Source organism: Globicephala melas, chromosome 3, assembly GCF_963455315.2.
Source record: "Globicephala melas chromosome 3, mGloMel1.2, whole genome shotgun sequence".
NCBI lineage: Eukaryota > Metazoa > Chordata > Mammalia > Artiodactyla > Delphinidae > Globicephala > Globicephala melas.
Window position 1 is genome coordinate 112,404,086 of NC_083316.1, and position 23,900 is coordinate 112,427,985.

General features: G+C 45.9%; 1 protein-coding gene across 1 annotated transcript; it reads right to left on the reverse strand.

Moving 5' to 3' along the window:
- Positions 1 to 19,815: 19,815 nt before the first annotated feature.
- NEUROG1 (neurogenin 1) lies at positions 19,816 to 20,550 on the reverse strand. Its single transcript, XM_030869557.2, has one exon. The coding sequence runs from the start codon at positions 20,548 to 20,550 to the stop codon at positions 19,816 to 19,818; it is 735 nt and encodes a 244-aa protein (XP_030725417.2).
- Positions 20,551 to 23,900: the final 3,350 nt, after the last annotated feature.

Consider the following 23,900-nt stretch of genomic DNA (forward strand, 5'->3'; position numbering starts at 1 on the left):
CAATAATAAGGCAAACAAACAAACAAAAAAAGGAAGACAACCCAATTTAAAAATTGACAAAGGAAAAAAATAAATAGTAGTAATCAACTCTGATTTAAAAATTTAAAGTGTAACATGACTTTTGTTTTAGAAATATCTTTCACTATTACTTTGACTTTATTCTTTTCTGCTACTTCCCTCACAGTTGTGTTTGGGAATAACTAATATCCGTATATGATATATTAACCTGATTATACATTGAATGTATATTTGAAATAAAAATAACAGTATGAAAATGGTCAAAGGACTTGAACAGACACTTTACAAAAGAAGATATATAGTGTGTGGAAAGCCAATAAAAACATGAAAAGGTGCTCAACATCATTAGTCATTAGGGAAATACAAATTAAAACCATGATATGATGTCACTGCGTATCCATTAGAATTGCTAAAATTAAAAAGGATAAGAATACCAAGTTTGGGCAAGTATTTGGAACAATTGTAACTCTCATATACTGCTGGCAAGAGCTGGAAAGTGGTACAACTACTCTGGAAAACAGTTTGGAAGTTTCTGATAAAGTTAAATATACACTTATTATGTGGCCCAGAATTCTGCTCTTAGGTGTTTTCCCCAGAGAATTGACAGTATATGTCCACTCAGAGACTTGTGCATGAACGTTTATAGCAGCCTTATTCACTGTAGCCCCGAACCAGAAACAACCCAAATGTCCATCAACAGGTGAATGTATAAACAAATTGTGGTACACGTGTGCAATGAAATATCATTTAGCAAATAAAAGAGTTTGAATCACTGATATACATAACAGCATGACTGAATCTTAAAAACATTATCCTGAGTGAAAGAAGCCCAAAAGAGTACATATTGTATCATTCTATTTACATGGAATTCTAGAACTGGTAAAACTAATCTAAAGTGGCAGGAAGCAAATCAGTGATTGTCTGGGGTCAGAGAAGGAAGAGAATTGAATGGAAGGGGACACAAGGGACTTTTATGGGGCAATAGAAATGCTCTATATTTTGACTGAGCTGGTGGCTAAACAAGTGTATTCATTTGTTAATACTCAACAAGTTGTACACGTGTACATTTTATTGCCTGTAAGTTATATACCTCAGTAAGGTTATTTTGATGAAAGGAGAAATAATGTTTCCTTTGGGTGATGGAATTACAGATAATTTTTCTTTTTTTTTTTTGTGGTATGTGGGCCTCTCACTGTTGTGACCTCTCCCGTCGCGGAGCACAGGCTCCGAACGCGCAGGCTCAACGGCCATGGCTCACGGGCCTAGCCGCTCCGCTGCATATGGTATCTTCCCAGACCGGGGCACGAACCTGCGTCCGCTGCATCGGCAGGTGGACTCTCAACCACTGCGTCACCAGGGAAGCCCACCTTTTATACTTTATTTTCTGTTTCTAAATTCTCTGCAGTAATCTCATCACTTTCCTTTTCAAAATACATTGTAACTGTAAAAAGGTTTTCTCCATCTTTGAAGCCTCACTCAGCTCAGATGGTCTCTCCTTTGGAAGCCTTACCTGATGCCTCAGTTAGAATTAATTGCCCCCCCTTCTAGATCCCCACTGCCCTAGTTGGTGCCACTGCTAAGCCATTTGCACTCTGCCTTGGGCTAGTGTTACTACTTGTGTAGTTGGCTCCTTGCCCTGTGGGCACCCAGTGGTAGGAGGGTTGTATTAGTGCAGAGCCCCAAACATGGTGGGCAGCTGTTCAATGTTCGCCAAATTAAATTGGGTTTTGCCAAGCTAGGGGGAAGTTTCTTACAGAGTTCAAGGGCTGCCATTAGCTATAGGTGCATCCACAGTGAAGTGGGCAAAACTGAAGCAGAACACAGAGCTTCAAGTCAATGCCCAGGTAGCCTCCCTGGGCAAATTCCTTAAACTCCCTGAGCCTCTGTGTCCTTTCCACAAACTGAGAGTCATGCTATCTCCCTGTTTGTTATGAGGCCAAGTAGCACAGTGCTTGGCACACAGTAAATGAGCAATTAGCTCTGGCTGCTATTGTAATTATTATTCTAACAAATAATAATATCAAGTAAGGGGACTGCCCAGATGGGAAGGTACTTACTAAGAAATAGGCAGGTAAAACGAGTCAAGATTTTCTTCCTAGGAAAAGACTACGGGCTCCGATTGGTGGGTGCGTAACAGTTTTTAAAAGCCTATTGAAAATTAATTTTCTTCCACATTAATGGTTTTTGAGAGCCAAAACCATTTCCCACAGAAGCAGATGTCCTGAAAGGAGTTTGGATTTTGCTGGCTCTGCTCTTCATTCAGGTATCAGGTGGCAGCCAGGACTCAGCCTGGAGGAGGCTGGCTTTCTCTGGAGTCTTTGCTGGAGCCGGGCTGACACAGATCTGATAGAGGTTGTCAGATCGCCGAAGAACAATCGACTTTCTAAGCAGAGCCCCTTCTCTGAGCCGCGCGGTGCTGCCTTACATTTGTAAATGCCAGCGCGCTGCTAAGCACGTCCCAGTGAATAGAAGTGTTTTGATGTTTTGTTTTTGGTCGGAGATTGAAGTCCAGTGTCTTGGGACCCAGTGACTTCGGCTGACCTTCCTGCTACATGGACAGGGCTAAATTTCAACCCCTGGAGGCTTCTGCACACAAAACCTCATGCCTCGCAAGGGCAGGTGCAAGGAAAACCGGCGGAAATCTGAAATCTTCGCTGCTTCAGAGACCTGAGCTCGCTTCTGTCAGAGGAATTAAGTTTCACAAGCCCTTTTTTTATGTAGAAAGCATATCATTAGGGGAATGTGGACAGGGCGACTTATTAAAACTGCTGCCTGTCGCAGAGAGAAAGGACATTCAAAGGCTGATGGGGTGCACTTTTATTTCCAATGACTTTTTTTAAAAAAAAATTTTTATTGGAGTATAGCTGGTTTACAATGTTGTGTTAGTTTCAGGTGTACAGCAAAGTGAATCAGTTATACATATACATATATCCACTTTTTTTTTAGATTCTTTTCCCATATAGGCCATTACAGAGTATTGAGTAGAGTTCCATGTGCTATACAGCAGGTTCTTATTAGTTATCTATTTTATATATAGTAATGTGTATATGTCCATCCCAATCTCCCATTTTATCCCTCCCCCTGCTTCCTCTGGTGACCATAAGCTTGTTTTCTATATATGTGACTCTACTTCTGTTTTATAAATAAAATTCATTTGTACCCCTATTTTTTTTTAGATGCCACATATAAGCGATATCATATGATATTTGTCTTTCTGTGTCTGACCTACTTCACTCGATATGACAATGTGTAGGTTCAGCTTGGCCAGAGTAACGGGCTTCTAGATGGAGTCGGTTCTGTTATGTTAGGTCTTGCTGATTCTGGAAAATGTGTTTTCCTCAAAGCTTGTATTCCGGTTTTGAAATCAGGAAAGACCTTTCGTTTATAATTTTTTTTTTTTGCGGTACGTGGGCCTCTCACTGTTGTGGCCTCTCCCGTTGTGGAGCACAGGCTCCGGACGCACAGGCTCAGCGGCCATGGCCCACGGGCCTAGCCGCTCCGTGGCATGTGGGATCCTCCCGGACCGCGGCACGAACCCGTGTCCCCTGCATCGGCAGGCGGACTCTCAACCACTGTGCCGCCAGGGAAGCCCCTCGTTTATAATTTTTAATTGAGTGAGCACCTTTATAAAATCTGTAACCTCTCACCACTTCTGAACTACTGTTGACGCCACTCTTAACTCCTCCAGTCTGGCTAGTTTTTGCATCATTTTGATCAATGTGTATGGAAAGTTTGCAACCTACTTCCACCTAACATTTTATTTAAGCTTTATGTGCTTACATTCATAGTAGATCATTCTTTGTCATGATGCCATTCAGCTCTACGTTACAGAGTAGTTCCCTTGGGTTTGAGTACTTGGAGGTTTGTCGTGGTGGTGGCTGTTTTAAATGGATTATTTTCGTCTTTGGTCATTGAGTTATTCTTTTCTTTTTACAAATACTTCCTTTAGCTACATTGGCAAAGGTGGTCTGGGAAGTATGCTGATATTTGCAACTCTCGCCCCCTCCCCTTCTATACAAACTCCAGGCTCAGCACACACCTGCGAGGTCTTCTGCAGCCCCTCATCTGATGTCTGGCAGTGGCCCTCATGTGTTGGTGGCCTTGTGTAGCCCCTAATCATGGGGCAACTCCTGCTTTGGTTCTTCAAGCCTCTCTGGGCAGGGGTTTTCTGTAGGAGCCTGTGTCAGTTGAACTCAACTGGTATCACAGAAGCTCTGCTCTTTTTTTAAAAAATAAAACATCACATTCGTTTACTTTGTTAAATACCCAGTCTCTGGAGATTCATGCTACGTAAGTTTTTTGTTGGTTTGTTTGTTTGTTTTTCCAGCAGGTGGCTTAGAGATGACAAGTTGCTGAGGTAAAAGTGCTTTGTGGTACAGGATCCAACACTTTCTGGGGTGTGGCAGTTCTTGTTACTGTGGCTGATGGGTTCTGAACAAAAAGACAACCCTCAGAATGGGAGAAAATATTTGCACACGAAGCAACCAACAAGGGATTAATCTCCAAATTATACAAACAGCTCATGCAGCTTGATAACAAAAAAACAAATAACCCAATCAAAAAATGAGCAGAAGATCTAAATAGGCATTTCTCAAAGAAGACATATAGATGGCCAAAAAACACATGAAAAGATGCTCAACATCAGTAATTATTAGAGAAATGCAAATCAAAACTACAATGAGGTATCACCTCACGCCGGTCAGAATGGCCATCGTCAAAAAGTCTACAAACATAAATGCTGGAGAGGGTGTGGAGAAAAGGCAACCCTCCTATATTGTTGGTGGGAATGTAAGTTTGTACAGCCACTATGGAGAACAGGATGGGGGTTTCCTTAAAAAACTAAAAATAGAACTAGCATATGACCCAGCAATCCCACTTCTAAGCATATACCCAGAGAAAAACCATAATTCAAAAAGATACATGCACCCCAATATTCATTGCAGCATTATTTACAATAGCCAGGACATGGAAGCAACCTAAATGTCCATCAACAGAGGAATGGATAAAGAAGATGTGGTACGGGCTTCCCTGGTGGCGCCGTGGTTGAGAGTCCACCTGCTGATGAAGGGGACACGGGTTCGTGCCCTGGTCCGGGAAGATCCCACATGCCGCAGAGCGGCTGGGCCCGTGAGCCATGGCCACTGAGCCTGCGCGTCCGGAGCCTGTGCTCCGAGATGGGAGAGGCCACAACAGAGAGAGGCCGGTGTACCGCAAAGAAAAAAAAAAAAAGGTGTGGTACATATACAAAATGGAATATTACTCAGCCATAAAAAGAACAAAATAATGCCATTTTCAGCAACATGTATGGACCTAAAGATTGTCATACTGAGTGAAGTAAGTCAGACACAGAAAGACAAATATCATATGATATTGCTTATATGTGGAATCTAAAAATAAGGGTAAAAATGAACTTATTTACAAAACAGAAGTAGAGTCACAGATATAGAAAACAAACTTATGGTCACCAGGGGATAAGGAGTGAGGGATAAACTGGGAGATTGGGACTGACATATACACACTACTATATATAAAATAGATAACTAATAAGAACCTACAGTATAGCACAGGGAACTCTACTCAATACTCTGTAATGGGCTATATGGGAAAAGAATCTAAAAATTAAAAAATGTGGATATATGTATATGTATAACTGATTCACTTTGCTGTACACCTGAAACTAATACAACATTGTAAATCAATTATACTCCAATCAAAATTTTTTTTTACAAAGAGAAGAAAAATAAATGAATAAATAAAAAATAAAATAGAAGTGCTCAATTGCGCCCACTGTCATTTTGACAGGAAACATCCTTGGAGCGCCATAAAAACCCACATGATCTGGCTCCTGTCTCTGTCTCTGCCGTCACCTCCTCCTTTGCTGGGCTGCATCCATACTGGCCTCTTCTTTCTCCTTCTTTCTCCCACCAATTGCATTCCCTCTGCTTGGAGTACTCATTCTCCCGATCCTGACTGATTCTCATCAGTCAGGTGTCAGCTTAGAGGCCCCCTCTTCTGGGAGGCCTCCCCTGACTACCACTTCTAAAGTGGTTTCACTGGCTCTTTGGAACATTTTCCTCCTTAAGTCGTTGCAGAACTTTTTATCACTATCTGATATTTTGTGTATTGACTGTCTCTCCTACCAGTGGATAAACCCCATGAGAGCAGAGATCCTGTCTGTCTGATTCTCCCTAATCTTAGAACAGAGCCAGTCACACAGGAGGCACTCAATTAATATTTGTTGAATAGCTGAATGGATCCTTTGCTCAGCAAGCACTTACAAAATTCTCCTAGGGAGACACTGTGGAATTCAGAAAATTGGAGCCAGACCCACAGTCGGTTTCTAATAAAGCCTGGTGTTGATGCGGCTATTTTGCAGATCGGTGTCGTCCAGGGAGACTAGACCTACTATCTTGGCTATTTCCTTGTCTTATCTCTCTGGGAGTGGCAGCCACGGCTCCCTGAAAGACACTATTAAAATGTTTATGACACAGTGCCTTGTATACAAGGAGTGCTCATTACATGCATTCATTAATCTGGCCAGCACCATCAAGAACTCTGATCTGAGACTGTGTCCTGCTTGCAAGCTAATGAGTTAGCCTGCCATAGTTCCATACTGGTAGAAGGTATGATACTCTTGGTTAAAGGCAAAGGATAGTTTATTACTCACAGCAAGAGCAGTAACCAGGGTATTAGCATCATTAGGATGGTTCCTAAGCCCTGATTTTTCTAGGTGTCAGGAAGAGGGCCACATGACACACATGCACTCGATGCGTTACAGGAGAGGAACCCTGACCTTAGGGAACCTGATTCTTTTATAATGGACAGTCTGTTTGCCCTTTGCTCTGGACAGAGATATGATCTCTATCTTCCAAGCCTGTTCAGTACATAAATATCTTTGAAAACAGAGTCTGGAACAGACTAAAGAGCAGTCAGTGCCTCTGCTCACAAGATGTGTAGAAATGCTGGAGACCTATGGAGAATTGTCTCACAACGAGAAGCCTAGTAGGTCCTCAAATTTGTTGAATGAATGAATGAATACCGGGTGTTGCATGTAACACTATGCAGTTGATTAAGACATGGTTTCCGTCATTAGGAGCTCTTGTCTTCCTGCTGGAGAAGTAGATGGTAGGGTAGTACACTGGTTAGATGCCTGTGCATCTTAGATGACTGGCTTAGATGACTGGATTTAAGTCCTGCCCCCATCACTTACTAGTTTTGTGGCCTTGGCCTCAGATTCCTCATCTCTAAATTGGAGATAACAAGATTATTGTGATTAGATAAGAAGATATGATTGTAAAGTGCTTGGCTCAGTGCCTAACCTGTGGTAAGTGTCCAAGTAAGTGTTAGTAGGTTGAACCTCATGAATTTGCCATTTCTGTAGTTCAAATAATCGGTAATTTTATATGGTTCAACCTAATCATATGTTCATCATTATTAATCTTTTGCTTGATTGCAAATCATAATGTAGAAATGCCTCTGACTGTGTGCTCTGGGTCAGGTGAGGCAAGCCTGAAGAGGCACAAAAGTATCCGGGAAAAAGAAATAGGCCTGGACCCAGATGCAGATCTGAGCCCCACGTTCTCCTCTCATTAACCTTGTGACCTTGGGTGAAGCACTTAACCCCTGAGCCCCTTGCCTCATCTGTGCTATAGATACAATAATCCCTTCTACTTCACTGGACATTGTGAGGCTAATATCAGATGATGGATGTGAAATTGCTTTGTAACCTAGAAAGCACTGTAGTCATGTCCTCATGCTGAATATGAAGAGTTCTTAAAGGCAGTGAGATTTGTCTGGGCTTCAGCCAGACCGTCACTAGGTATAATTTAATATCCCTCCTAAGTCCTCTAATCACAGTTTTACGTTTGAAGTGTAGCCTTGGCCTTCCAAATCATATTGCTGCCTTAGAATCAAGTTACGCTAGTTAGTTTGTATCTAAGGCCTACAGACTTCCAGCAACGTAGGGACCATCTGGTGACCAAAGAAAGATCATCTCATTACAAAGGGTGATTGGCTTGCAGCTAAATCAATCAATAGCTAACATTTATCAAGCTCTTTGAATGAGCCAGGCATGAGCTTTAGCTCTTTCCGTGAACAATTTCTCATTGAAAACTTGGAAAATCTTCTGACATAGATAGGTACTATCATTCTCACCCATTTTACAGATAAAGAGACTGAGGCAAAAAGAGGTTACCAATTAGGAATTGACAGACCTCGACTGGTGGGTTGTATTGCCTGAGCACCCTCAGTAATAGTCAGAAGCACTCATTCCAAGTTGGCCCCATCAGAGAGAGGCTCTAGAGCCATCTTTCTGGGGTAGCTATAGCTCCAACTGCTGCTGCTGTGTTTGCTGATGGAAGTCCTGCTTCTCCCGCAACCAGCCAGGGAAAGCCAAGTTCTGCTGGGCACTTGCAAGCCGTTGGAATGGCTCCATACTCCATCTTTGCTATCAGCCTGCCTGTACTCTGCTGAAGAAGTAAGAACTTTAGCTCTTACCTCCTCTCTTTTGTGGGGACTCTCTGCGGTGTGGAAAGCGATGTTCACCTTGTTGGCTTACCCATGAGCCTGTGTTCTCTCTGGAAAGAGCTTACTGCTAGCTCCACCTGAGACTAAAGCAGTGGCTATAGTCAGCAGACAGCATGCCTTTGTGGTGATACCAGTTAGGGTAAGGTTTGGCTCCTAGAACGGGCATACAATGGTATCATGGCTTAAAGAACGAAGTTAATTTCCCATTCACGTAACAGCCCACGAAGAGCATCCCAGGTGGCTGGGTGGTTTTTTAGGGATGCAGGGTCCTCCAAGCTGCCCCACCATTCTCCAGGGCAGTGCTTCTCAAACGTCATGTGGTGAAGGACCCATTTTTCTTTTTTTTTTTTTTGAACATTTTCAATCCATTTCAAACCAAAATTTTTATAACAAAAAGTAAAAATGAATTACTAGAAAAATGAAGGGGAAAAACCCTCCCAAAGACACACAAAATACAAACCGAAAGTATTTTATTATTAGATAACAGACTTACATTGCTATGCAAGTTAGTAAATACTTCTCCTTTGAACACTGGGCAATGTAGGAGGCTGTTGTTCAATTTCCAATTATTGGGAATTTGCTCTTTCAGAGAACATATTTTGTATGACTTGAATTAAATTATTGAAATTGTTTTATGACCCAGAATATGTCTGTCTTGGTGAATATTCTGTGTGTACATGACAAGAATGTATATTCTGCTATTGTTTGAGTGTGGATGGCGTTATTCTATAAATAAGGCCAAGTTGGTTAATAGTGTTGTTCAGATGTACTATATCCTTACTTGTTTTCTACTTTTTTTTTTTTTTTTTTTTTTTGCGGTACGCGGGCCTCTCACTGTTGTGGCCTCTCCCGTTGCGGAGCACAGGCTCCGGACGCACAGGCTCAGCGGCCATGGCTCACGGGCCCAGCTGCACCGCGGCATGTGGGATCTTCCCAGACCGGGGAACGAACCCATGTCCCCTGCATCGGCAGGCAGACACTCAACCACTGCGCCACCAGGGAAGCCCTCTACTTTTTCTATATATTACTAAGTGATAAGTGTTGAAGTCTTTATAATTGTGGATTTGTCTGTTTCTTCTTTCAGTTATATCAGTTTTTGTTTCATGTATTTTGAAGGTTCATTGTTGAGTGCTTACACACTTAGGGTTGTTATATCTTGTTGGTGAATTGACCCTTTATCATTATGTAATGTCCCTCTTTATCCTTGGAAATATTTCTTGTTCTAAAGTCTATTTAGTCTGATACTAATATAGCCATCATAGCTTTTTTTAAAAGTATTTACATGATATGTCTTTTTCTTTTCCTTTTTTTTAAAGCTATCTATATCTTTATATGTGAAGTGGGTTTCTTGTAGATAACATACCATTGGGTCTTGCTTTTTATCCCATGTGACAATCTTTGCATTTTAATGTAATTTGTACTTAATGTAATTATTAATTGGATTGGATTTAATTTATTGTCTTCCTAGTTTTCTATTTGTCTTAACTATTCTTTGTTCCTTTTTTCCACTTCTTTTGAATTAGTTGAATTTTTTAATTAGTCTGTCTTACTTCCCCTATTGGCTTGTTAATGATAACTTTTGCAAAATTTTGCAGTTTTTCTCCTAGGGTTTACAATATACATTGTTAACTTACCTGAATGTACCTTCAAAGAATATTATACCAGTTCACATAAAGTGTAAGACTCTTAAAAGAGTATATAGTTGGGGACTTCTCTGGTGGCACAGTGGTTAAGAATCCACCTGCCAATGCAGGGGACATGGGTTTGAGCCCTGGTCTGGAAAGATCCCACATGTTGCAGAGCAGCTAAGCTCGTGCACCACAACTACTGAGCCTGCGCTCTAGAGCCCAAGAACCACAACTACTGAAGCCTGCGTGCCTAGAGCCCATGCTCTGCAACAAGAGAAGCCGCCGCAATGAGAAGCCCACGCACCGCAATGAAGAGTAACCCCCGCTCGCCGCAGCTAGAGAAAAGCCCACACACAGCAACGAAGACCCAATGCAGCCAAAAATAAAATATAAATAAATTTACAAAAAAACCCTCAAAGTGTTTAAAAAGGAAAAAGAGTATACAGTTGTCACTTGAATAATGTGGGGGTTAGGGGTGCCCACCCTCCACCCAGTGGAAAATCCATGAATAACTTGAGAGTCAGCCCTCCATATCTGCTGTCTCACACCATGGATTCAACCAACTGAGGATTGTGTAGTATTGCAGTACACATTTAGTGAAGAAAAAATCCGCATATAGGGGACCTGCCCAGTTCAAACTCATGTTGTTCAAGGGTCAACTGTATTCCCATTCATCCCTCCCATTCTTTGGGTTATTTTTCTTGTACATTTTACTTATGCTATAAGCTCCACAGTACAGTATTACTCATTTTGTTTTACACAATTATCTTTTAAACTGATTTAAGATAAGTAAAAAAGGACTTCCCTGGTGGCACAGTGGTTAAGAATCCTCCTGCCAATGCAAGAAACACGAGTTCGATCCCTGGTCCAGGAAGATCCCACATGCCGTGGAGCAACTAAGCCCATGACCCACAACTACTGAGCCTGCACTCTAGAGCCCGTGAGCCACAACTACTGAGCCCCTGTGCTGCAACTGTGGGAGCCCACACACCTGGAGCCCATGCTCCACAGCAAGAGAAGCCACTGCAGTGAGAAGTCCGTGCACTACAATGAAGAGTAGCCCCTGCTCATTGCAACTAGAGAAAGCCCGCACGCAGCAACGAAGACCCAACGCAGCCCAAAAATAAATAAATAAATAAAATTGATTCTTAAAAAAAAAGGTAATAAAAAAAGAGGGTCTTTTACATTTATTTTTATCATTTCCTTCTTTTTTTCATTTCTTTATATAGATTCAGGTTTTTATTTGATGTTATTTCTCGAATGCTGCATTCTGTGGTGGTTTTTCCTACTCTTTTTTTCTCTTTGTGTTTCAGTTTGGATATAGTCTGTTTCTATTTTCGAGTTCATGGAGTGTTTTCTCAGAAATGTCCCGGCTATTGATGAGCCTATGAAAGGAATTCTTCTTCTCTGATATCACGTGTAATTTTCTACCATTTCAGTTTGACTCCTTTTTATAGTTGTCATTTCTCTGCTGAATTTCCCAATTTGTTTAAGCATTGTGATGGTTAAGTTTATGTGTCAACTTGACTGGGCTAAGGGATGCCCAGAAAGCTGGTAAAACATTATTTCTGGGAGACACCTGTAAGGATGTCTCTGGAAGAGATTAGCATTTAAATCAGTAGACGGTGTAAAGAAGATCTCCCTGAGCAATGTGGGTGGGCATCATCCAATCCATTGAGGACCTGAATAGAACAAAAGGATGAGGAAGAGTGAATTTGCTCTCTCTGCTTAAGCTGAGACAGCCATCTTCTACTGCTCTAGGACATCAGTGGTCCTGGTTTGGGGGCTTTTAGACTCACACTGGGACTTAGATCATTGGCTGCCTGTTATTCTCAGGCCTTCAGATTTGGTCTGAATTATACCACTAGCTTTCCTGGTTTTTCAACTTGCAGCACATCATGGGACTTCTTAGCCTCCATAACCATGTGAGACAATTTCTATAATAAATCTCTTCTTATATATATATCTATATATCCTGTTGGTTTCGTTTCTTTGGAAAACCCTGACTAACATAAGCATATTGTCCACAATTTCCAATACATTCTTTACCATATTAATCAATCATAGCTATTTAAAATTTCCTATCTGAAAATTCAACATCTGGGTAATATCTGAGTCTGGATCTATTGATTGTTTTATCTCTTGGGAATGGGTTGTTTTTCTTACTCTTTTTTGTGTGTCTTGTAATTTTTTGTTAATGCTGGGCATCATGTATATGTACAGGAAGAGTAGAAACTGTTAGGTAAATAAATTTATGCCAGGACATGCCTTTTCTGTTTTCATGCAGTTAATATGGAGAGGGAGTGGTCAGTCAATATAGTCGGGAGTTGAGTTTGCTTTGCATTTTCTTGTTGTTATTATTATTACCTTTATTGCACCATAGTCTTCCTATTTCTTCAGCAGTGGGCTGTTGTTATCATGTATTTTTACTGAGGGGAGTACCAAATGATTTTTCTCAGTGCTCCTTTTCCCTCTCAGCTTTCAGTCAGTCTTTCCTGCCTGTGCCCCAGGGGGTTTCTCTCTCTCCGTGATTTTGTCCCTCACCAGCACTAGATTGATGTTTCTTCTTACTCAATGTTAACTTCACAAAGTGGGGTCCAGCCTTAGTTTTCAGCAAGTCCTATGCATCTTGGCTTCCAGAGTGAGGATTTCCAGCTCTTCATCCCCCTGGCAGCCAACCTTTGCCTTATAACTGTGATTGTTCTTGGGAAGGAGTTTCCTGTTCCTTCCCTTAGAGTAGCGGACTCTTGCTTAGTATTGGTGAAGGATCCCAGTCCTTCCCTCTGGAGAGAGGGTGTTTTCTCCTACTTCTCCTCCACCAGCAGTTGATCTTTGCCTTTTTCCTGAAGTTGAGACAGTTTCCTACCCTTCTACAAGAAACAGGAGGGTTTTGTTTCTATTTCTGCCCAGAATCAATAGATATTTGCCTATATGGTAGGAAAGGTAATACCCCTTCTTCAGAGGCTTACTGCTTTTGCTTTAAGATAGCATGTCCGGGAAAGTGAGTGGGACTAGTGACTATTCCCAAGCAGCAATCACCTCCTGAACACCTTCACCACCAAGGGTACTCCCTCTGGTCTTCTGCCCTGGCCTAATCTTTTTTTAAAAAAAATTTATTTATTTATTTATTTATTTTTGGCTGCATTGGGTCTTCATTGCTGTGCACAGGCTTTCTCTAGTTGTGGCCCACGGGGGCTACTCTTTGTTGCGGTGCACGGGCTTCTCATTGTGGTGGCTTCTCTTGTTGTGGAGCACAGGTTCTAGGTGCGCTGGCTTCAGTAGTTGTGGCACACAGGCTCAGTAGTTGTGGCTCATGGGCTCTAGAGTGCAGGCTTGGTAGTTGTGGCACACAGGCTTAGTTGCTCCGCGGCATGTGGGATCTTCCTGGACCAGGGCTCGAAGCCCTGTCCTCTGCATCACCAGGGAAGTCCCCCCTGGCCTAATCTTTCTTGTGAGCACCTAGTGGGGCCCATGGCTAAGAGCTTGCAAGTGGGTATAAACTCTCTTATTCCAAACTGACACCCTAGCCCATATTTGGCTTTTAAGATTTTATTAAAATTTTAGCTGATTTCTTCTTACCTGCTTATATGGCAGCCACCTCTCTCCCCCATGCTTTGCCCAAGATGAAACAATTCACATGTTCTTTCTCTCCCTGGAGGGGCTTTCTCCCTTGTAATTCTCTTATTTAATTGCCCCATGACCTCACATCTCCGATTAGCTGAAGAAATTTATGATTTTGTAGATTATATGACTCCTTCTCATTCTTAGAACAGGATTGATGTTCTTAGATGCTTTCTACATTGTACCCCAAAATGCAAATTCCCACCATGGTCATGAAGATGTAGTCCCAGAAATGGCTTGCAGGATTTCCGCTCATGGTCCAGTGAAAAGAACCCAGTCACACAGTCACACTTAACTGCAAAGAATTCTGGGAAATGTAGTATAGTCATGTGTCCAGGAAGAAGAGGAGAATGGATTTCAGTGAATAACCAGCAGTTTCTGTCACCATGCTCCAAACAAGTGAAATCTAAAATGATTCTGGGCTTGGAGCAATTGGGCATCACTGTAAAACTGTGAGGTTTACTGGCCCCATCTTGGAGTTAGTCCTGTCAAGATGGTAAGAAGTCTGAAGGACCATCTTGTCATGTGTGTCCCATGATCATACGATGGAAATGTGCAGAGGGTTCTCTCCACTTCCATGCACATCTGGGCTCCAACTCCATTGGGGCCACCTGGGGAACAGAATGGATCTTGTGGGAGGACAATCTCTTGAAAGCACATGGGTTCCTAATCCTGCTGTGTTTATTAACCATCTGTGCACCTTTTTAAAGAATACAATTGCCAGGGCTTCACTCTAGATACTCTGAAGGAAAATCTTTGGAGGAAAGACTCAAGCATCTACATTTTTTGAAGAAAGGCTTCCTGGATGATTCTTTTGTCCAGTAGCTTTGGGTACCTCTGGGCTAGGCTGTGGTAGAAACCAAAGTGATCTAATTGAAATCCCATCATCCAGTTTTGGCATCCTGCCTCCAGGGTTGATTTGGTCCTGGCCACTAGCCCAGCAGGCAAGCAGGTAAGCTCAGTACTGAAGCCAAGTGCTTGTCCTAAGCCATCCCAGGAAGTGACAGCTCCTATAGTTCAATGTACCTGGGCTTATTCTTTGTTAATGGGTGAGGTAGGATATTGGTGAAAGTTGGCTGGAGCACCTTCCAGGCTCTAATTTTCACCTTTAGGTTCTTTGGAGTGGAACTTGGGAACCTTGATTCCCTGCTTGGCCTAGGTTGGAGCAACCCCAGAAATATTTTCTAAGGAAGTCTAGGCCTTGGTGAGATGTGTGGGGCCTTTCTGGCCAGATGTGAATGGTGAAGAGATTGATATTTCACAAAAGGATGCCATCAGGCTCTTAGCCCTACTGGCCTTGCAAACTGAAGCAGTGACACCCAAGGTCCTTGCCAGAAAACTCCCCCCAAACCCTCTGCAGTCTTCCTCTATCTCAGTCAGGAAGAGGCACATTCCACTGACTTATTCTTGCCTCTAGGCAGGGCTGCTAGATCAGGTCACAGGGATTGTGCCCCGTGCACAGCCCCCATGGGGGGTTGGGGGTTGGAGAGAGGAAAGTCCACTCACCCTGCTGTGCACCCTGTCTCAGGGCTGGTGTACCAGGAGGAGCCGGGGAATGAGCCCTTTTCCTCATTCAACCAAAGGCCCCATATGGCAGCAGCGGCCTTGCCTGTAGCTATGATTAAGCTTATACCTGGATAGGGCTGGGCCTCAGAAAGCTAAGCCTGTGGCCCATGATGCCTTTTGCTTAGCTGTATCCCATTTTCATTCCAAGAGAGGCAATGTAAGAAGTAGTAGAAATGCTGGAACCAGATTGTCTGGGTTCAAATCCCACCTTCGCGACTTACTTGCTGTGTGCTCTTAGGAAAATCATTTGACTTCTTTGTGCCTCGGTTCTCTCAACTGCAAAACAGAGATAAGGATATTATCAACCTCATGGGTTGTGAGAATTAAATGAATTAATATGTGTAGTGTGTTTAGAAAGTGCATAGAACACAGAATAAGTGCTATGTAAGTGTTAGCTGGTATGATGGTGTTAATGGTGAGGATGTTATCGAGGACATTGCCCTGGACGTCATGGGCCCCTTCCCCCTACTCCCCCCCATTATAACTTTTCTCTGAGGCATTTCTCTTAGACCCTGAGGCCAGAAAAAGCTATGGTTGGCCTTAGCAGCAACCTGTCTTTAGCTTATAGGCACTGCAGTTCCTGTTTCCATCTTTGCCTTGGGAGCTAAAATGAGCAGTTTCAGGCAAAATTAACCATTTGTAGAGGACTTCTGGGGATGGATTCTGTGTGCTCATTGTTCCTGACCCAGATACTTGAAATCACCCTTGATTTCTCTCTTTCACACCCTAAAACAAATTTTGTTTCCTTCTTCAAAACCTTCCACCACTGTAAGCCTTTCTTCAGGACTAATGTGGTGCAGGTCCTTAGTTGGGTCTCTGCTTCCACCCTGGCCCCTAAACCCTGCTATTCCTATAACAACCATTGTGGCCTTTACGAATATAAGCAAATTCACAACACTCCTCTTCTTTCAACACTTCAATTACCTTGAGAAAAAAAAAATCATGATTTGCACTGCCCCCATTGTCTCCATCCTTACCTGCCTCATGCCCTCTGTTCCAGTATATCAGCCTCCTCGTCCCTTTACTAGATGGTGCATGGCCAGGGTGGTGTTTTCTCCTTGGAATTCTTCCCTCCAGATCCTGCTGAGGCTTGCTCCTTCCCTCTGCATCTGAGCCTCTGCTCAAATGTCATCGCATCAAAAGCCCTTCCCTGGCCATCTTTTCTAAAAGAGCAACCTTCCATCCACCCTGGTATTCCATATTCCGCTTATTTTATGTTATTTTTCTTCTCAACATTTACCACCACCTGTCATAAGTTGATCTTGTCTTTCCCCATTGGCGTGTAATTTCCTTTCAGGTGAGGACTTTGTCCTGGTCAGCCCAGTGCCTAGAACAGTGCTCAGCGCACAGCAGGGCTTGATAGAGTCATTAAAGAAATGACAGGCAGAGTGAAATGCTTCATTTTACTATGTCATCCCCATCTTCTCTGACCTGGTTTCTCCAAGGCTTGGAAGCAGAATGTAAAAATACACACGTTACACAAAGACAAAAGCAAAGAGACAGATCCAGGTAGAGAATAAATAAACTTTTCTAAGTGCTGGATGATTCCTCAGTGGAAGATTCTGTTGAGGAAGTGAATCGTGGCTGTCAGCGGGTTGTTCTCTGCTCTATGATTCATTAGAATACTCTGGTAACCCCAGCCTGCCTTCACAGCACCGGTGGATGAACAGAGAGTTTGCTGCAGGAAGAAAGAGGCCCCTGGGCTGGGGATAAGCATTTTAAATCACCATGCTTCTTTTCTTCTCTTTGGGAGCTACGAAGGCCATACTTATACACTTGCTTCTGTGGAAGAAAGAACAGTATTAACTGGCAGAGGTGGAGACTCCCTCCAGCAATCCATGCTGTTAAAGATACTTCTTTAGTTGGAAGATGCTCTGGGATCTGTACCTTGAGTTGTGATCCTGTTTTGGTAACAGAGTTGGGAGGACAGTTTGCTCTTCTTCAGCCTTGGAGGTAGTGGTGTTTTCCTTTTCAGCGCTGGCTGTAGGCAGTTGTATAAGACAAAGTTTCTACTGCAGCCGTTGGCTCCAGGATGCCCGGGGTGTGTGGGATGTTTGTCTGCTGGTGGTTTTCCCAAGGCTTTTGGACAGTGATACGCTTCAGCCCTTCTCTTCCCTTAGCCCAGACATGTGCACCTACACCACGGCTGAGCAGCATCTCCGTAGGGGACCTGCCTTCTCGCAGACCCCGCCTGAGCCCCTTAGAAAGCTGGAGGGAGGCACTTTCAAGCATCCTATGCACGAGAGAGCAGAAAATCTGATGCAGACCATTTGTGCCTTTTGCTATAGGAAAATGCAAAGCTGGTAGAGTGAATTAATTCTGAGACAGACAATAGAGTGGGGCCCCGGGCAGGGTCATTCAGGAGACACAACTTTTTCCTTGGATCTTTTAGCAGAAACAACTCAGTTCTGAGCCCTCATAACTTCTGAAGATTTCTTGGAAGACTCTTTGTCTCTGCTCTGAGGGCAGTTAGAGAAAGCATCCAACTTTTCAGAACCTTCTGAAAAGGAGCCTTTTTATATGAAAGAGGGCTCCTTGACCATAGCTGGACTTAGCAATGACTGCTGGGGACCCAGCATCTGACTCTGTGGATCCAGCTCATCAGGACATGTGTGTGAGGAGGGGAACATTTCCACAAGGGAAAAATGCTATTAGTGGCCTTACTTTTGGCCTCTGCTTCTATTCACCTCCTAAACCGATATGATTTCTCTAACGCTATAGCATACTATTTTCCTGAACCCATTTCTACCTCCTCCTTGTAAATAATTATATTCATGAAAAGGGGAAACCAATGAAAAAAAAATTGGTCTTAATGTGGGGTAACTTACGAGCTGGGGGAACAGGCAGCAACTGCATTTTAGGAACTATCTCTTGTAATTATCCACATTCGGAGATTTAAAACAAAAGCCACTACTGGTCTGTGCTGTTAGCTAATTGTCAGACAACAGACAAACACACCACGGCCAGAAAAATCCCCACTGAGTTTGGGCGGCTGATTTCTCTGGCAGCAAATGAAAGCTTTGGCTGTTGCCCCTGGCTAGATGAACAAGCCAGGACTGAGTCCACCGCGTGCCCCCCTCTGTGGACACTGCTGGCACAGCGTGTGTTGTGTGGGGGGAGGGAGAGGTGAGGACATCCTCACAATTTTAGGCAGCTGCACACCCATCCAGGGACACCACACCAGCATAATTCATCCCATACCTCCCAGCCAGGGTGATCCCAGCCTCAGTGAACAACAGTTTGGAGGCGTTGTTTACGAATCAATTTCCCCCTCTAAATACGCTGTTATAAGAGTGGACCCTTCTGCTTGCCCAGCCTGGGCCCACCTGTCACTGGGACTTCCTAGCCAGTGGTCATACTGTATTGATCTTTTTAATCCCCTCTCTTTGAAACACAGAGCCAGCTGATGTGGAGTTCCTCAAAAGAAAGACTCTCCCACCGCCCCTACCTCTACAGGTAGCTGCAGATCGGGGCTAATTCCCCACTAAAAAGTCTTAATTGGCTTATGGGGAGCTGAAAGATCTCTCTTGTGTTTACAAAGTGAAAGGAAATGATGGGTCTCAAATGCCCTAGTCTCTCTGTATCCATATCTTGGTGGAAATCAGGTGCATTTTATTTTTAATTGTTCTGAGATAGGACTGGAGTTTTGAAGGTGGGTGGGGATACTGTTTCACTTTAGTGGTTGAACAGCGAATGGAAGGGAAGAAAAATCCCAGAGACACCAACATCAGGCAAGACACTTGGTGACTTATTTTCTTTTTTATTTATTTTTTATTTACACGAAACATCTGCAGTACAAAAATGTAAACTTTGATAGCTCATAATAATAGAATAAACTCTTTATGTACAAAAATACATTTTCATATGAATGAAGCATCTTGAATAAATTAAAGTACTCTCCAGCCCAGTGCCTGAATAGCTACGCAAGAGTCTCGGGTTCTTCCTAGAGCAAGCCTGCAGTGGTGGGGGTCAGGATCCATAATGCATGAAGCCCACTCCTTGTCTCTCCTTTTTAAGCCTTTTCATTGTATTGTCAGCCGGCTCAAACCGAATTTTCATGCTCGTTTTTCTTCATTAGAGTTCTACAAATTGTAAAATTGACTTTTCACCTCGTCTTCAGGGACTGATCTGTCCCTTTTCTAAATCACACTGAAGTGGTGGCTGGGGTCAGCTCTGAGCCAGCCACAAAGGAGGTTTTGTGGTGTTCAGAAAGTGCAAAAGGAAAGGCCGTCTAGGGGCGGGCAGGAGGGGCCCGGGGCTGAGGGCTGGAGAAACAGACTAAGGGGCAGCCACTGCGAGGGTGCAGCGACCTAACAAGCGGCTCAGGTATCCCCTACCCCTTGAAAGCTCCCGTTTCTTCCTCTGCCTGGACCTGGGGTCCCAAGGCCACAACTGGGCCCCCACCTACTGTCCGTCGCCTGGGGGAGGGGGACGGTAACGGTATTCAAAAGGGGCCCTAGTGGTAAGGGATGAAACAGGGCGTCGTGTGGAGCAAGTCTTTGGGCAGGCCCGGGAAGGAAAAAAGGGGGTCGCCAGGGCCATAGGTGAAGTCTTCGGAGGCGGCGGGGCTACTGGGGTCAGAGAGTGGCGAGGCGGCAGCGGCGCAGGGGGAGGCGGCGGCCCCGGAGCCCCAGGACTCCGCGTCGCTGGCGGGGCTCGGGGGCCCGGGGAGGCAGGGGGCACACTGCGGCGGCAGGAGGCGCTCTCGGGCACCGCCCCCGGGCAGCCCCTGGTCGGCCAGGCGCAGAGTCTCGGCCAAAGCCCAGATGTAGTTGTAGGCGAAGCGCAGCGTCTCGATCTTGGTGAGCTTGGTGTCGTCGGGGAAGGAGGGCAGCACGCTGCGCAGCGCGTCCAGCGCCGCGTTCAAGTTGTGCATGCGGTTGCGCTCGCGGTCGTTGGCCTTGACGCGTCGGCTCCTGCGCAGCGAGTGCAGCAGCGCCTCAGAGCGCACCCGCGCGCGGCCCCTGCGCCGACGCCGCTCCTGCTCGTCGTCCTGCGCACGAGGAGTGTCCGACGCCCCGGGAATCCCGGGTGAGCCCTTGCGGGCCGTCATGGGCGGCCCCGAGGAGGACGTGGGCTGTTGGAGCCTGGCACAGTCCTCCTCGTCGGTGAGGAAGCCGGACAGGTCGCTGGTGCTGCTGCTGCTGGCGCAGTCGAGGTCCGAGAGGCAGGTCTCCAGAGGGGCTGGCATCGTGGCGTTGTGCAGGACCGATGGACAACTAAGAGGGCGCTTAGAGGGCAGGAGCCCGGGCTGAGGGCAGGGCCGTCGGGGCGCACTTACGTTCCGGATGGCCCGGGTCTACTCTGTGCCGGCTGCGGGCGCCAAGGGCTGGAAGGGCGCAGGGGCGCACCGGGAACTTGGCCTCAACTCCTCGCCTCGCCTGCAGGGGCCACGCTCCCGCCGGTCTCCCGAGTGATCTCGCCGGCGATCAGATCAGCTCGTGTGAGTACCGAGTGTGGCACACGACCGGCCTCAGGACCCCTTAAGTACTCGGCGCAACAATGGGCGCCCCCCTCCCTAGCCACCTCCGCCCCCGAGGCAGCCCCCGTGAATGGAGCTTGGCGGCAGGTCAGCCCCGTGCGGCGCCCGGGTATTTGCATAATTTATGCTCGCGGGGGGCCACGCCGCCCCTCCCCCCTCCCGGAGCGTGCCCGTAATTACCGCGGGCCAATCGGCGGCGTCGCGCGGCCCCGGGGCGGTCTCCGGACTAACCCGGCCCGGGCGTCTCTAGGCAGTGAAACGGAGGCGGGGGCGGCCGGCGATTAGCCGCCGAGGCACACTCCTCCAGGGGCGGGCAGGGAGCCCCTAGCTGGGGTGGGATGGGGAGGCGGGGCGCTGGGCGGAAAGTGTGAGCCGCGCAGCGAGTTGCGAAAACCTGGAGCCCGCTGAGAGCCTGGGTTCGCTCCCTCTCCTCAGGCTGCTGAGTGGCTGCGTGAGTTTGGGCTAGTGATTTGACTTCACTTTCCCCATCTGTAAAATGGGGCACAAGTCTACCCTGTTGAGGATGATGTAAGATGATGTTCTTGGGACACGTGGCAGGGCTCTTTTGTGACCGAGCGCCCCAGGAATGGTTGCGAGATGCAGCGCCCTGGGAACCCGGGGAAAACCCTATTTAAGAAAACCAGAGAGTGGCTCAAAGGGCAGAGGGCGGAGACAGGCACCTCTGCTTCGTCCACGTTGGTGAAGAAGTAGGGGAATGGCTCTATTGACTTTTACCTAGGGCAGGGTGCGGGCGCGCCTGGGGTGGGGCAGCGAGGAAAGCGAAGGCATGGATGCTTTCCCAAGTTGGGTGGCGTCTTGGCCGAACCCTCGTAACCCTCCAACTACCCTCCGCCCCCAACACTGTCCGAAGATTCTTAAAGTAACAGAGGCATGCGAATCCCCTTCTCTCCGGCAGCCCTCGCCGCTTCCCCCAGCGCCCACCCTCACCACTCTTTGTGCTGCGTCTCTTGGAGCGGCGCTTGCAGCATCTGAGACCCCCTCAGGTTCGATAGCCAGCGAGGCTTTCCCGCCCCAGGAGAGAAGGTAGCAAGCACTCAGTGGAGCCCCTCGCCCCCCATCCCCTCTCCGTCTTAGTAAGGTAACAGTGCCCGTCCCAGCAGAAGGTTTCCACTCTGCATGTTACGAGTAGCTTCTCTCTGGTCACCAACGCTGGCTCTGGAGCGATAGAGACCCAGACACCCGCAATTTTGTGCTTAGGGGAAAATAGTCACGAAGGAACAGCAGCAGATTATGGGGGTGGGGAGTTATAAACAAAATGAACACCTTCAGAAAAGTTTCAGCCTCCTCACCATATCTCAGTGGTGGCCTTGGGCCTGGTGCCTGACCTGTCCTCAGAGCCCGAGTGACTCTGCTTGGGACACTGTCCCTTTCTGAAGGGATGCCATTTGGAGGCAGATTCCATCTTGGGTGGCTGACCAGTGCTTGTCTTTTTTTTTTTTTTTTTTTTTTTTGCTCCACCCCGTGGCTTGTGGGATTTTAGTTCCCCAACCAGGGATCAAACCCCGCGTGCTTGGCAGAGCACGGAGTCCTAACCACTGGACTGCCAGGGAATTCCCTGACCAGTGCTTGTCTTCCAGCTCACTGGACTCGACTCAGCCCTCCCTTCCCCGCTGCTGCACCCCACACATACTTGAACCTGAGGGGCAGGCTGGACATGTATACAAGGGCTCTAACAGGTTTGCTAGAAGTCACAAAAGTGACTTTAATCAGCTTAAGCGAGAAAGGGAAATTGGTAGGTAATACTGGGCATCTCAAAGAACCCAAAGGCTGCTGGCATTTGTGGGATCCTGCAGGAGCCCAGAGTCCTCACTCTGCTTTTTGCCCTGTGTCTCTCTCCCTGTATCAGCTTCCCCATGGACCCAGCATGTTCCCACCAGCCTCGACCTGATGATACCTCTGGGCCCCTATATTATTTTCTTGAGACTGCTGTAATAAATTCCCACAAACTAGGGGCCTTAGAACAACAGAAATGTATTCTCTCACAGTTCAGGAGGCTGGAAGTCTGAAATTAAGGCCTCAGTATGGTTGGCTCGTTTTGCAGCTCTGAGGGAGAATCCGGTCAGTGCCTCTTCTAGTCTCTGATGAGTCCTGGCAACACTTGGCATTCCTTGGCTTCTAGATGCACCACTTCAACATCTGTATTTTTCTCCTTTGTGTTTCTGTGTCTTCTTTTCTATCTCTTGGCCACTTGAATTTCGGACCCACCTTTATCCAGGATGATTTCATCTTGAAATCCTTACCTTAATTCCGGCTGCAAAGACCTTTGTTCCAAATAAGTTCACATTCTTAGGTTCTGGGCTGACATATCTTTTGGGAGCCACTATTCAACATACTACAGCTTCTTTTCCAAATTACTAGAAGAGAGAATCTGTTTGGTCAAGGGAACAGAGTCATCTGAATCATTTATCATTTCTTGACTGCCTTGCCCCTGAAGACCCTTCCCATTGAGGAATGTGAATGCATGAACACCTCTCTCCCCATTCCTGGCAGTTAGGGTGTGGCCGTGGGTTAATTGCATGCCCCACTTGGAACATAGGCTCTGAGCTGGTGACAGTTCAGAGTACACTTGTGTTGTAGCGGCAGCTTAGAAGGGCAGTGGCCAGCGGTGGCAGAGGTGGCCAGGAACCAGTGGGTGTCCTGACCTAGCTTTTCCCTGAGCGTTTTCAGCTGTGGATCTGCACCTCCTTCCCCCCACACCCCCATTTTCCAAGCCTGGTTCTCCAGCCCACCCACTGATTGCATGAGAACCTCCGTAGTAGGCCTTTTCCAGTAGGGCTTTTTTGCTTGAGTTGGTCAAGCTTGATGTCTGTGGTTTGCTAAATAAGGCACCAAGTTAAACACTAAGGTTGCCAAAGCATAGAGAAAGAGGCAACCCATATGCCATATTGCTTGCCTATCCTGGGCCAAGCACTGTGCTGGACACTGGGGTGACGGAGGGGAAAACCTGGCTGGTGGGGGGCCATCGACTCTGCGCCTCATAAGTCTAGGGTTCAAGGTCGGCAGAACCCTTGGAGTTTATTCATCCATCTGCTGCACCT

Excerpts from the sequence above, each read along its gene's own strand:
- NEUROG1 (XM_030869557.2), bottom strand. The coding sequence starts at position 20,550 with ATGCCAGCCCCTCTGGAGACCTGCCTCTCGGACCTCGACTGCGCCAGC.